We start from the raw sequence: 14,424 nt of genomic DNA on the forward strand, positions 1-14,424 counted from the left end.
GACCTCATGATCCGCCCGCCTCGGCCTCCCAAAGTGCTGGGGTTACAGATGTGAGCCACCACCCTTGGCCAATTGTTCCCTAATTTTTGTTTGTTTTTAGAGACAGGGTCTTACTCTGTCACCCTGGCTAGAGTGCAGTGGAGCAATCCTGGCTCAAGCCCACTGCAGCCTGGAACTCCTGGGCTCAAATGATCCTCCCACCTCAGCCTCCTTAGTAGCTGGGACTATAGGCACACGCCGTCATACCCAGCCAATTTTTGTTATTTTTTATAGAGATAGGGTCTTCCTATTTGCCCAGGCTAGTCTTGAACTCCTGGGCTCAAGCAATCCTCCCGTCTTGGCCTCCCAAGGTGCTGAGACTACAGGCATGAGCCACTGCATTCGGCCTGTTTCCTAGTTTTTAATCTGTAGTCAGATTTCCACAGTTGCCCTCCAAAGGTCTTTTGTTGCTGTGTTTTGTTTTCTTTTTCAAAATAAGATCCATGATGTATTGCATTTGTTTAAGTCTCTTAAATCTCTTTTAATTTAGAATCATCTCTTCTCTGCCTCTCTTTCTCTTTTTTTTTTTTTTTTTTTTTTAAGACAGTTTCTGGCTTTGTTGCCCAGGCTGGAGTGCAGTGGCATGATCTTGACTCACTGCAGCCTTGACCCCCTGGGCTCAAGTGATCCTCATGCCTCAGCCTCCCAAAGTGCTGGGATTACAGGCGTGAGCTACTGCACCCGACCTCCTCTCTCTTTTTATAAATGACATTGACTTTTGTTAAGAGATTAGGCCAGCAGTCTTGTAGATGTCTCATGTTCTAGATCTGACTTTTTCCTCATTGTGTTACTCACTTTGTTCCTCCATCTCCTGAACGTCCTGTAAACTGGGACATAGGTCTAGGCTTGATGAGATGCTGATAAACCTCACTGGCCAGGCGCGGTGCCTCACTCCTATAATCCTGGCTGTTTGGGAAGCCGAGGTGGGCAGATCACCTGAGGTCAGGAGTTCGAGACCAGCCTGGCCAACGTGGTAAAACTCTGTCTCCACTAAAAATATAAAAATTAGCTGGGCGTGGTGGCACACTCCTATAATCCCAGCTACTCGGGTGGCTGAGGCATGAGAATCACTTGAACCTGCGAGGTGGAGGTTGCAGTGAGCTGAGATCACGCCACTGTACTCCAGCCTGGGCGACAGAGTGAGACTCTGTCTCAAAAAAAAAGCCTCACTAAGCTTTCTGGGAGTCTCCTTCTCTGACAGCCCTTCTTAGAGTGGGTAAGGCTGGCAGGTGTATGAACAAGTATGTAGTTTTAGCACAGTGCCTGGTACAGAGGCAGTCTCAGTACATGGTGGTAGTTCCTAATATTTGTCCCTGCCTCAGGCCAGACATTTTACTCCAATGTTTGTTCCTGGGAACCTGTCACCCTGAGGCTTCTCCTGGACTGGCCAGGCAGCAGTAGCTTTCCCCCTGCTGGGGATCCGGGCCCTGGGCTGCCTTGGACGTTCCCCATCTTTCTCTCCTTCCCTCAGACAACACAGGCAGTTCTACATACCGGCCGCCCCCTCGGACCCGGGAGGTGCTGATCAACGGGCAGATGGTGAAGCTGAAGTACTGCTTCACCTGCAAGATGTTCCGGCCACCCCGAACCTCACACTGCAGTGTCTGTGACAACTGTGTGGGTGAGTAGGAGGCAGCAGGGAGGGATGCAGGGATTCCTGAGAGAGACTGAGTCCTGGGGATGGGGGGCGTCACGCATGGGGATGGCGTGGGCAGGGTCTGAAATGCCCAGGGCTGGGCAGGGGGTCTGCTTCACCCAGATTTGCCCTGACTCAGGAGGGCCCAGGGGAGGGGCCCTCAGCGTAACCAGGAGTGTTTTGGCGTCAGCTCAGGATTGGTGGATTCCTTCCCCCAGCTCTGAGGTGTGGGGCAGACAGGCAGGCTTTGAACCCTTCTCCCAAGCTTCAGCCCGGTCCTCAAGAGGTCCAGCCTCCCAGGAAACAGACTGGAACAATAACATTCCAGATGTGTTTGGGCCAGAAAGAATGATTTACTGTTCAGTGGCCCAGGGCCAGCTGTACTGAAAAACTTTGATCTGATTCCCGGGGTTGAGAGGGATAAGCATCTAGGAACAGAGGCGTTTAAGCTGATGAGGTGCAGAGGATGTCACTACTGGAAATGGGTCTTGACCCTACAGCTGCCTGCAGTGGTTGTTCTGTCCCCTCTCCCTGCTCTCCAGAGGCTGTGTAGTTCTGATGGGCACCAAGGGTGGTCCCCTGGGAGGGTGTTGTAAGGGAAATGCTGCATGAGAGGGCCCCGGTGAGCTGAGCCACAGTGACTGTGCACAGTTCCCAGGGCAGTGAGCTCATCATGCCAGCTCAGTACTCCCTGAGCAAGAGAACAGCAGGGAACACCCCATGACGGCATGCAGCGAAGGGGGTGACTCAGTGGGCACCATTCATCCCCAGGGAGCTGCCCCGCCCACCCCCTGCAAAGGGCGCTGACCTTGGCATGAGGCCTGCAATGGGCTTATGACCCACATTCCCACAAGGACTTTCTTTACCAGTCTGGGTGTGCCTCCACCCCCGGGGACAGTGTGCAGATGAGCTCAGCCCTTTGACCTGGCCTGTGATGCTGGCTGTGAACCACATTGCAACTCAGCCCCTCCCTGGGCCGCTAGTCCTAGAGCAGGAGACGGGTTGTTGACTGTTAGCATGTGGTTGGGATGGTAGACCAGGTGACGAGCACTTTGTGAGTCTTTGTGCCGGCACTGCTCCAGATCCTGGGGAGTCAGCATGGTGTGAGACCAGCACAGCCCCCCTCGTCCGTGGAGCTTACAGTCAAGTAGGGCTGATTGGCCAATCCAGTAATTATAAATAAGCATAAAAACACACATGGGCAAAGTGTGACAAAAGAGAAGTGATGGGGCAGATAACAGGGGCCCCCTCACCTAGTCTGAGATTGGAAGAGACTTTCTTAAGGAGGTGGCTTTGCAGCTGAGACATGAAGGAGAAGTTCCAGTTAACCAAATAAAGAGACAAGAGAGAGTGTATCAGGCAGTGGGAACTGGTACACAAAGGACCAGAGGCAGGTGTGTCCGAGGCCTGGGAGCCAGTGGTGCTGCGAGAGTGAACGGGGTAGGAAAGCCCCAGCCATGGGTGAGGCTGCCAAATGCCTGTGCTGGCTGCAGGCCTGCCCCACTAACCCATCGCCCCTTGCCCTTGTCCAGAACGATTTGACCATCACTGCCCCTGGGTGGGCAACTGTGTGGGGAGACGGAACTATCGCTTCTTCTACGCGTTTATTCTCTCCCTCTCATTCCTGACGGCCTTCATCTTCGCCTGCGTGGTCACCCACCTGACATTGCGTGAGTTGTGGGTGAGGGCAGTGGGGAGTGGAAGGGGTCAGCCAGCAAGCTCAAGGGTCAGCAAGCTTCAGCAGTCACTGTCCCTCTGAGCTTGTCCTCTCCTGTTTCTTTCTCCCCAGGCGCTCAGGGAAGCAACTTCCTCTCCACTCTGAAGGAGACACCAGCAAGATATCCTTTGTCAGCTAGAGGACACTCCAGTGGGAACTGAGGTCCCTTCACTGGGTGGGTCCCATGCCTCATCCTCTAATCAGAGAGGAACAGCGTACAGCTCACATGTGTCCTCTAGAATCCAACATGCCAGCAACTCTGTTCACACCCAGGCAAGAGCTGATCTTAAATGGGGCATTGTGGGGCCGGGGGTTCCCCGTCTTCAGGGGCCTGGAAAAGAGTATGTCCCTTAAGATGCCAAGCTCCCTGGGCCGTGTCATGCCCAAGGCTCTTTGTGATTGGAACCCTCAGTTTTCTCTGCCGTCCGTCACCCTGACCTTGTCTGGCTCTCGAGTGGGGTCCTGACCCTTCCGAGGGGCCCAGGAGGTGATCCTGCTAAGAAGTGGGGACTGGGCCACAGGAAGGTTCCAAAACTTCTCAGCTCTCTGGGGAAACAGCTCTATGGAAGGATAGGTGAGACGGGCCAGGTGTGGCTGGGAGGCTCCCCACCCTCTACCCGTTTAGGTCCTTAACTGCCCTCACCGTGCTGGAGTTGGTGATCTGCTTCTTCTCCATCTGGTCCATTCTGGGCCTCTCAGGGTTTCACACGTACCTCGTCGCCTCCAACCTGACTACTAATGAAGACGTGAGTAAACCTGGAGCCACCCCTCATTCTAGGGCAGTGCCTTCAGGAGGAGGCAGGGCTGAGGGAGCCTGGGGCAGCTAAGCACAGTCCTGACTCACAGACTGCTGGGAAAACGCCTTTTAAGCAGCCAGATGCCTCCCAGTCATCTCAGCTTGGCCCTGGTGGGTCCGATGCAGGCTTCTGAGACCTCCACATGCTTCATTCTCTCAGTGCAGGCTCCCAAGGTCCCAGGTTGCTTTTCTCCACAGCCCTGCAGGAGGCAGTACTCACACCACAGCACGCATGATGTTTGGCTGGCACATGACTGCTTACAGAATTCTTTCAGTTCCTGTCATCTCTTTGGGTCCTTTTGCCAAGCCTGAGGCAGAAAGGACAGGGATGTTTTTTCCCCCATTCGATGACTGAGAGACATGTCCCATGTCTGAGAGGTCACACAGCTGGGAGGGGACAGAGCCAAGATTGGTGCCCAGTCACAAGTATGCGCTCCCTCTTCCACACTGCCCCTGTCAGCAGCAAAGCCGTGACTGTTCTCAAGGTGTCACTGGCCTGTCCTGGCTGCCCCTCTCAATATGCACGCCTGGGGGAGACAGGGCACAGGCCAGTGGGCTCCATTGACCTTCCCTACCTGCCACCCTACAGACTGCCACCAACAAGCATGTTTGATGTGCCCAGTCCTAGGCCAGACCTGACTTCCCCTCCCCATCCTCCAAACACTAAAATGAGAGCATCTGTTTCAGGGCCCACCATCTGATACTTACCAGCAACCCATCCTCCAGCAGGAAATACATTCCCAGACCTCCTCCTCTCATTCAGGGAAACAAAACTTAACACACATGACAGGGTGTTGTGTGCTTGGTGATCGGTGAGAACAGAAATGCCATCAACCAGCATCTCCCGTGGTAGCTTCTTGGGTGCCAGTTTTACAGCACATTACCAGAGGTTAAAGAGAAAGGAGTGTGTGGCCAAATAAGTGTAGAAAACTCTAGGTTAAAGTCAAGGTGTTCTTTATTGCTAAACTCTCCAGTGCCTTCCATAGCTGGCTTCACAGAGCTAGAGAATCTGGCAAGAATTAATCTAATGCTCCAGCAATGCCATCTGAGAATTAGTATTATTTTCCCTATTTTCCAAATGAGGACTCAGGCTCAGCGAAGTGGTGATCTGTCCAGGTAATGTAGCCAGTGAGTAGCAGGGCCGGGGCTCACAGGCAGGTCAGCCCTCACCCTGTGCCCCTGCACTACCCTCCTTCAGAAGTGGCTGGCTGGAGAAGGACGGAGTCATCCGAAACGTTTCCTCTGGATGCTTCTCTTGGGCTCTGCTCTGTCATCTCCTCTTTGGGGCCTCCTGATCTCTGCCAGGGGTCCCCCACATCCTCATTGAATGGCCCACATGAAAGACATGTTGCCTTCTGTAACCAGAATTGGTTTCGGAATTGGCCAGTTGTCCCCAGCCTCTAGACCTCCCTCCTAGAAAAGTGAAGCAAAAGGAGGTACTTGACCCAGGCCTCCTTCCTGCTTGCAGATCAAAGGCTCGTGGTCCAGCAAGAGGGGCGGTGAGGCCTCTGTCAACCCCTACAGCCATAAAAGTATTATCACCAACTGCTGCGCTGTGCTCTGTGGCCCCCTACCTCCCAGGTAAGTGAGCGGGGTGCAGAAGAGGGGTAACAGGGCCATGCCTGGCCAGTGATCAAAGTGTTCCCGGATATCAGCCGACCTCCCCCTACACCCTCGATGCCCTCCGTCCACCACCCCCCTGGAGGGCATTTGTCATGTGTAGGAATTCCATGGAGAATTGTTACTTAATCACATGCTCATTGTAGAAAAAAAAAATTAAGTACAAAACGTAAAACAGAAGAGCACTGGATATGACTGTAATTCTACTCCCCGGGGATAACCACCATGACTGTTTCGGCCATGCTTGAATGACACTGCCCTTCCGGTTGCCCACTGCCGGGACTGGGTGGCGACTCCATCCTCTGCTGGCAGTAGGAACCCTGGGGACTCAGCCCTGCTGGGACGCTCCCTGTTCATCCTGACACCAGGGGGCACCAGAGCTCCAGAACGGGGATTAAATTGCTGTGGGCACTGCCAAGACAAGTCATTCCCACACAGTGATGTCCCCTACCCCACCCAGTATCCCTGTCACCCAGCCTGCCTAGAGGGGAAAGGAACATAGGAATCTCATAGTCACCAAATACCTATTCATCCTTGCTTTCCTCCCTCACCTGCAGCCTGGCTTCTTGGCAGCCAGACAGGTGGGCCAGCTGGAATTAATAGTGAATAAATTCTGTGGCCAAAAGCCAGGTGGCCAGAGGGCAGAGAGAGGCCTGCCAGAGGTAAGGGTCTTGGGCCCCCAGATGGGGAGCAGCTCTCCTTTCCTCAGCCTTTCTCGGCCTGGGCCTTTCCTTGGCTGAGACAGACTCTGCCATCCTACCCCTGGCCTGGAGCCTCAGTGTTGGGCAGAGCCCTCATGTGTCCACCTTGTGTTTTGGAAGCCTGATTGACCGGAGGGGATTTGTGCAGTCCGACACCGTGTTGCCCTCACCCATCAAAAGCGATGAGCCAGCCTGCAGAGCCAAGCCTGACGCCAGCATGGTAGGAGGCCACCCCTGACCACAGCTCAGTACTTGCCACCTGCTGGCCTGTCTGCCCCTCCGCACTCACCTGCCGGGACCCTCCCCATTCCATCCAAGGGAGGCAGAACTGCCAAAGACTCAAGTCTTTTCATATTTATTTCCCACCCTGCGTGGCTTTCTCTGAACTGTTCCGTGGCTGTGCCCTGTGCTCCCCAAACCCAGGTTCCCACAGCCTTGGGCCCTAGGTACCCCCAGCTGATCAGTGCCAGGAGAAACCGGAATCTCTGGAGGCTACCCAGGGGACCACACCAAGTCCTCGCCTGTGCCGGGCGAGCCCTGTGTGAGTGAGGCTGTGAACTGAGCGTGAGGCCTCCCAGGTGGGGGAACTGCTTGGGCCTTGCTGAGCCAGGGTCCTCAGGGTGAAGCAGGACTGAGGGGTGGCCAGCTCTGGGCAGTGGGCTGTGGAGAGGAAGCCTCCAGGGGCTGCTTTGGTCTGTGAGCTCCTTCGTTCTCGGTGATAATTGCTCTTTCTTCTGTGGGATTTTTGGTGGGGTTTTCCCCCCTTTTTTATGGAGTTGGCTAACAGGATTGAGTTAGGGCTCCAGTAGAGAAGGCAGGGTTGGTGATGGGTGGGGGCAGCTTGTATCAGACGAAGGTAAATCAGGCAGCCAGGCACCCACAGCCTCAGCTCCTGTGCAGTTCCTGGGCAGCACAGTGGAAGGAGGAGCCTGGTCCTTCCCCTGCCCACGGAGAGCTCTTTAAGGGATCCCAGCCTGCCCCTCCACCTCTCTCCCAAGCCAGGTCCGGGCATGGGTGGGTTATGCCCATGCTGGCAATACTTGAAACGGGTTTATTAATGCTGGGTATTTTGCACAATTTTATAGACCTCTTTTCTACATAGTCTTTTTTAAATGGAAGGAGAAAAAGTCAGCCACATTACTGTCTGTGTAGTGCCAGGTGAAGGGTTATCAGAAGGCTGGTTGGTTTTAATAAGTTTATTCCAAGAGACCTTCTGGCTGGAATGAGTGAAAGTGTGTGTGCATGTGCGTGTGTGTTCATGTGTGCCCTGTATGAATGTGGCTGGCTCCCATATCCCCTGGGCTGCCCCATCCCCTTTGAGTGTCAGAAGCCCTCTGAGCCAAGGGGACAGGGGGCACATGCATTGGTCACGAGAAAACCCTGGGCTCCCACTGGGGCTCAGCCCAGCCTCCTGTCTTTCCTTCTTCTGTGGACTTCGACAGCCAGTGTCCGGGGACTCTGCCACTCCACCCCCAGCCCTACCCCCCAGCCCCCAGGTGAGGCTTTCAGCTGGGACCTGCCCAGACAGGCTGAGCCTGGGCGTGGTGGGTGGGGTGATGGCTCTGGGGAGCGGCTGCCATCCTACAAGCCACACCCCCTCCTCTGAGCTCTGAATATGGGACCCAGTGCCAGGAGCTGGAAGACAAGGTGTTTCTGCCAAACGGGGACCTCCATCCAGAGAAAAGGAAGGACGGTGCAGGGTGGGCCAAGAGGCAAGTGAAGGTTGGCCTGAGTCTGGGCCGGAAACTCAGAGGATGTTTCTCCTCTGCTGGGAGCTGTAGTTTCTTATCAAAATAGATATTGTCCCACCATCCCCCTCCTTGGCCCTTCAAGTGGGCTGAAGCCCTTGGAAAGTGACACAGGAAGTCCCCAGATCTTGCCCTTCTCACTCCAGAGGCTAGTGGTCACAGACAGCTGGGAATGGCAGCCACAGAGGGTCCCCTCTGGGAGAAACAGCTTCATCCCAGCCTCAGGGCCCTGGGCCATCACTGCAGTGGCCCTGGGAGGTGAGGAAGAAGCTGGCTAGAGGAGGGGGCTCCCACCTACCTTTTATTTAAGCCAGTATTCTTTGTTCCTGCTTGTAATAAAACTTTAGTTTATAAGAGTTGATTTGCTTTGGTTTGGTTTTTGTTTGCTTTTCCTTTGCTGAGGCCCCAGCTGGCAGCCCTCTGTTCTTTCAGACAAATTTGGTTCTTTCCTGGCGAGACTGTGAGAAGGCAGATAGCCCAGTGATCTGGCTGCATTTTCCCTCACCTGGCTGGAGCTCTGTCCGCTGGAGGCACAGGAGAGAGGGCTGTGGCTGAGCCCCCATGGGCACGTGAAAAGAGGCCATCCTGTCCCCACTTTGTCCCCTCCACCTTCCCCTGCCTCAGGGGCTTGGAGACCCCCAAATTCTTCTTCCCTACTGCCTTTCCACTCTGAACCCCAGTGAGTACTCAGCTAAGAAAACGTTTGAGACGGTAGATTCCAGTTTGAGAGCTGGAGCTTCCCTGGCCACCACCTCCAACCTGGGCAGCAGGGCCCAGCCAGGCAACTCATAACACTGGCCCACCTCTCTGGTATCTCCCTCAGGAGGACACCTGTCAGGATTTTGCCATCTCCTGCACAGCCTGAGGGGAGCTAACAGGCCTCTTTGCAGAGGGTTAGCTGGTAAGACCGTTTCTCCCATGTCGGCCAGCACTGCCCGCTCCCCTCACACACCATCTCATCCTCATTGCATGCCTTGCCAACCCCATGGAGCCCGTCCATCTGTCTGGTGTGTGGTGCGGTGTGTGTGCTAGTGGTGGTAGCGTCTCCAGGGATTCCCCCCTAAGCAGAAGGATCGGGATATAGGGCAAGGCTAAGAGCCCAGCCCCATTGTGGACTGAAGAAGTAGCTTCGTGCAGAGCAGCTCTCCAGCTGGAAGAGGAGGTGGAGGGTGAGGCTGGGGAGAGGATGGCGAACCTGCCCTGAGGTGTTTGGGTCTGTGCAGGTGGGGTCCTGGTATGCAGGGGCCACCGGTCACTAACACTCTTGTGTCCTGGCTTTCTGTCCCCGCTGAGCTTTCTTTCACCCACCCGTTTTCTCTCCTGCTTCGTTGCCTGCTGCCTGAGCCTTGGCCCTTCTCTTGGGGAGAGGCAGGTGCTGTGGCAGCACCTCTCCCCACCACCGGGGCCCCTGCAGGCCGCCTCCCTCCTCCCAGTCCGGCTAACCCTCTCTCTTCTCCTTCTTTGCTGTCCTGCCGGGGATCTCCAGTGTGTGCGGGGGCTTAAGGACCTCCTGAGGACCGCTGCTCTCTGCCTCTCCAGGAATGGCCTGGGGGGAGCCAGGCACCCGGCACCTCCACCTGCCTAACCTGTGGCCCATCTGCCACCATCTGTGCCTACAGGGTCTGCCCCCAAGCCTGCCCGGCCTGTGTGCTCTCTAGGGCCCCCATAGGGGGCAGGGGCTGGCCTCTTTGCCCCATTCCCGCTCCATACTGGCCAGAGTGTAGTAAGCCATAACGCAGCCATCAGCACAATAATATGACTCTATGCTGATATGCTCCCTCTCTCCTCCACTGACTTCCCCTTCCCCGGATTTGTGAGGTGTCAAGACTCTAGGAATCTGGCCTTACGCCTGCCCCTCCACCCCCTCAGATCAGGCATAGCCATAGTCAAGCCCAGCAGGTTTCCTCAGGAGCTGTCTGGGGTGTTGATGGTGGATGACGCTGCTGAACAAGTTTGGTGACTGTTCTAAGCACAACTGGCTTGATACTGTTCCCACGGCCTGTCCACCTCCCACCCCCAACCCTCCACCAGGGTAGGTAGGATGTAGGGAGGGTGCGTGCCTCCTTTGCTCTAGGCACTGAGGGACCAAGCTAGCCGTGCACAGCCCCATACACTTCAGGGGACTAAAGGAAAGAGCTGGGCCAAGAAAAATCAGCTGAGCCCAGGGCTGGGGGCTGCTTGTCTGCTATCCTGTACCTTTTTTTTAAACCAAAATAAAGATTCCCCTCTTCTTGCCATACCGTTGGCTGTCTGGTGCCGCCTTTACTTTGGGGCCCAGGGATGGGACCTGCAGTGGGCATGTGGAACATATGGCTCCCCCTTGCTCCCAGCTTTCTTCCAGCTGGCCAGTGCTGCTCTGGAGATTTAAAAGCACAACGAAGCCAGGAGGGACACAGGAAAAGTGGCATCCTTTTCACTCTGCCCCTCCAGAACCCCTGGTCTCAATTCCAGACATCACCCAGCCTCAGCTGACCTCTGGATTCTGAAAGGTCCCAGCACAGGCTGAGACAGGGGGTTTAACTCCAGTCTGGGACTGCCATACCCATGAACAGAGCCCAGCCCAGGGTAATGATCTTATGGAAACTTCTCTCTCCCCAGCTGCTGCCCCACATCAAGATACACACATGGGCATACACTGTACTATGGGCTAAAAAAAATAGTTACCGCTACCATTCAGCAAGGGCTTGCCGAGTCCCAGGCCCATTTTCTCATCTTAACCTATGAGGAGGATGATTCAGCCTTTTTACAGATGAGGGAACTGAGACTCAGGGAAGAAACAGGAGCTGCCCAAGGTCACCCAGCTGGCAAAGCAGCAAATCCCAGATCAGAACCTCATCTCTGTCCCGAGCTCTGAGCCGTCTGCACTACCCAAGGAATGAATACAGCGGTGGGAGGATGAGATCTTGGAGAAACCCTAAAATTAGAGAATATCATAGCCAGTAGAGGGCTTAGAGTTGATCTGGGCCAGCTTCCTTTTTTTTTACTGATGGGGAAATTGAAGCCCAGAGGCAGGAAGGGACCTGCCCAAGGCCTTATAACAGAGCTGGGATGCAGTCCCACACTCTGACCTCATTCCATTCTCTCTCCATAAATTCCACACTGTCTCTAGACTGAACTGGTTTAGATGTGGGATACTCTAAACAGCAGTGCCTTCAAGAGAAAAAGAATCAGAACCACGAATCATTTAAAAGTAATGTAGGCTACTCTGGGCACACTGCCTATGAGGTCGCCCTGCTCCCCACAAGGAGCAGTAAAAATAATAAAAATAATTTAATATCCCTTCCCAAAGGTAACCAGTAAAGTAAGCTCTTGGCTAGGTAACTGGACTCTTGTTCACAACTAGCCAGTGGGAAAAGGTGCTAGAGCTTCCTCTGGCCACCTGTTTAATTTGATCGTTCCAAGACAGAAACATTTCTTAGGAAGTTCTTTCTAGAACCTACCTGGTGTCCCTCCCACTGCTATCAGAGCCCTGTCCTCTGTCCTCGGTGGAGGTAGAGAGCAAATGGTTGCTGCCTTCTTCATCACAACCCTTCAAAGCCTATTATTACCAGCTAAGAAGGATTGGTTGACTATGGGGCCAGAGCCCCTGAGCCTGCTGGCAGAATGGATGCTGTACAGGAGGGTGGGGAGGTAGCAGGCAGAATGAGGAAAGCCCCTTTGGGCTGCAACCCCAGCTCCTGTCCTGCTGACTCAGACAGCTGACTGTGGAGCTCCGTGCCCTGCCAGGGCCTGCCACCTCCTGCCCGTCTGAGCTCCTGAACTTGGGAAATGGAGGCCTGGAGGCAAAGGGAGGTACCTGAGACAGGAGCTGAGTCAGGATCAACAGGCCAGAGCGGGCAGGAGGTATCAGGCAGCCTGGCTCCCAGATGCACCCCTGAGCTCCAGCAGGGGAGGAGTAGGAATGAAGGGGCTTCCTTGCCCTTGCTCATAGCTATGGGGAGGGCGTGAACCACCACCAAGTCCTCTGGCTTAAGTGGCAGGAAGCAAATGGTCCCTCCCTGGACTCAAGCTCCAAAGTTCCTGGGCCTGCCAGGCCCTGCCTTCCAGGTTCCCAGTGTCCTGGGATCTCCAGCTTTCCCCCAGGACTTGGGGAAGCCCCGGCTGGATGACTAGTACAAATGAAGGCCCCTGAGGTTCCAGGACCTGCTGAGGTCACAGGAATGTTCTAGATCAAGCTTGTCCAACCCACGGCCCACAGGCTGCATGTGGCCCAGAATGGCTTTGAATGCAGCCCAACACAAATTAGTAAACTTTCTTAAAACATTATGAGATTTTTTTGCAACTTTTTTTTTTTTTTTTTTTTTTTTTTTTTTAGCTCATCAGCTATCGGTAGTGTTGGTATATTTTATGTGTGGCCCAAGACAATTCTTCCAATGTGGCCCAGGGAAGCCAAAAGATTGGACATGCCTGTCCCAGATGGAGAGGAAGGAGGCAGTGCTGAGCACATCTGGCTATTCATCCATCTGGAGAGAGAAGGCTATGGGCAAACTGCCTCCTCTCCCCTGTAGACACCCAGCTGGGAAGGCCTGGCCTTTGGCTAAGTCCTGGCTTGGGGCCCTTCCTCATTTCACAGAACCTAGCTCTATGTTAGTGTTTTGTGAGTATATGTTGATCATAATAAAGTTGATGGGATTTTTTCACATGATAATAATAGTTGCCATCTGGCTGGGCATGGTGGCTTATGCTTATGCCTGTAATTCCAGCACTTTGGAAGGCCGAGGCAGGTGGATCACTTGAGGTCAGCTGTTCGAGACCAGCCTGGCCAACATGGTGAAACCACATCTCTACTTAAAAAAAAAATACAAAAATTAGCTGGGCGTGGTGGTGCACCCCTGTAATCCCAGCTACTCAGGAGGCTGAGGCAGGAGAATCACTTGAACCCAGGAGGTAGAGGTTGCAGTGAGCCGAGATTGTGCCACTACACTCCAGCCTGGGTGACAAGAGCAAAACTCCATCTCAAAAAAAAGAAAAAAAATAATAGTTGCCATCCATTCTACTGTGCTTTCCATTAACTCATGTAATCCTCACGAGTCCCATTTTATAGTTACAGGAACTGAGGCTCACAGAGCTTAAATCACTTGGCCAAGGCCACAAACATCTGTAAGAATTACATTTAGGCAGTCTGATTCCAAAGATACTAGTCTATTCTGTATCTCATAGACAAACAATACATATTCACTTTTTTGTTGTTTTGTTTTGAGACAGAGTCTTGCTCTGTCACCCAGGCTGGAGTGCAGTGGCGCCATCTCAGATCACTGCAACCTCCGCCTCCCGGGTTCAAGCGATTCTCCTGCCTCAGCCTCCCGAGTAGCTGGGACTACAGGCGTGTGCCACCATGCCCGGCTAATTTTTTGTATTTTTAGTACAGACGGGGTTTTACTGTGTTAGCCATAATGGTCTCGATCTCCTGACCTGGTGATCCACTCACCTCAGCCTCCCAAAGTGCTGAGATTACAGGCGTGAGCCACCGCACCCGACCCATCCTCACTATTTATAAATTGGAGAGAATAAGAAAATCAAAAGGGCCAGGTGTAGTGACTCACACCTGTAATCCCAGCACTTTGGGAAGCCAAGGCAGGAGGATTGCTTGAACCCAGGAGTTTGAGACCAGCCTGGGCAACATGGTGAGACCCTGTCTCTACAAAAAAATACAAAAATTAGCTGGGCGTTGTGGTGAGCACCTGCTTCTTAGGAAGCTGAGGCAGGAGGATCACCTGAGGCCAAGGAGGTTGAGACTGCAGTGAGCTGTGATCATACCACTGTACTTCAGCCTGGACATCAGAGTGAGACCCTATCTCAAAAAAAAGAAAATAGAAAAGAAAGAAAATCAAACGGAAGCAAAATCACTCAGTCTCACTACCTCAAGATACCCTCTATAAGTTGGTATTTTAGTGTGGTTCCTATTGTTTTCTGCGTCAGTTCTCCGATTTGAGCAAAATCTTTGGGATGTCAAACCTAAAATCCCCTTTACTTCCTTGGAAACCCTGTAGCATTAGCCCAGACATGTCCCTACTCCTCCTTGTGGCAAAGAGAAGGATCTCGTCTTTGGTCCCCCAGAGTTCTGGCGTAAGCCTCCCTCCAGGAGGGCAGATGAGTGTTCAGACACTCAGGGTACCTGGGGGAGACACAGGCCTGTGAAATTATCCTGGCTCAACTATTAGGCCGGC

The 14,424-nt window shown here is 53.7% G+C and overlaps 1 protein-coding gene across 1 annotated transcript; it reads left to right on the forward strand.

Annotated features, from left to right (window-relative positions):
• The first annotated feature begins 572 nt into the window (after nt 1-572).
• On the forward strand, nt 573-9,832 carry ZDHHC18 (zinc finger DHHC-type palmitoyltransferase 18). Its single transcript, XM_032759436.2, has 8 exons — nt 573-1,660; nt 3,208-3,345; nt 3,465-3,513; nt 4,036-4,138; nt 5,657-5,769; nt 6,630-6,729; nt 9,081-9,158; nt 9,744-9,832. Exons 1-7 carry the CDS (start codon nt 1,576-1,578, stop codon nt 9,120-9,122), a joined length of 630 nt encoding a protein of 209 aa, XP_032615327.1. The 5' UTR covers nt 573-1,575; the 3' UTR covers nt 9,123-9,158; nt 9,744-9,832.
• The last annotated feature ends 4,592 nt before the right edge of the window (nt 9,833-14,424 follow it).

This window comes from Hylobates moloch, unplaced genomic scaffold (assembly GCF_009828535.3).
Source record: "Hylobates moloch isolate HMO894 unplaced genomic scaffold, HMol_V3 SCAFFOLD_9, whole genome shotgun sequence".
Lineage (NCBI taxonomy): Eukaryota > Metazoa > Chordata > Mammalia > Primates > Hylobatidae > Hylobates > Hylobates moloch.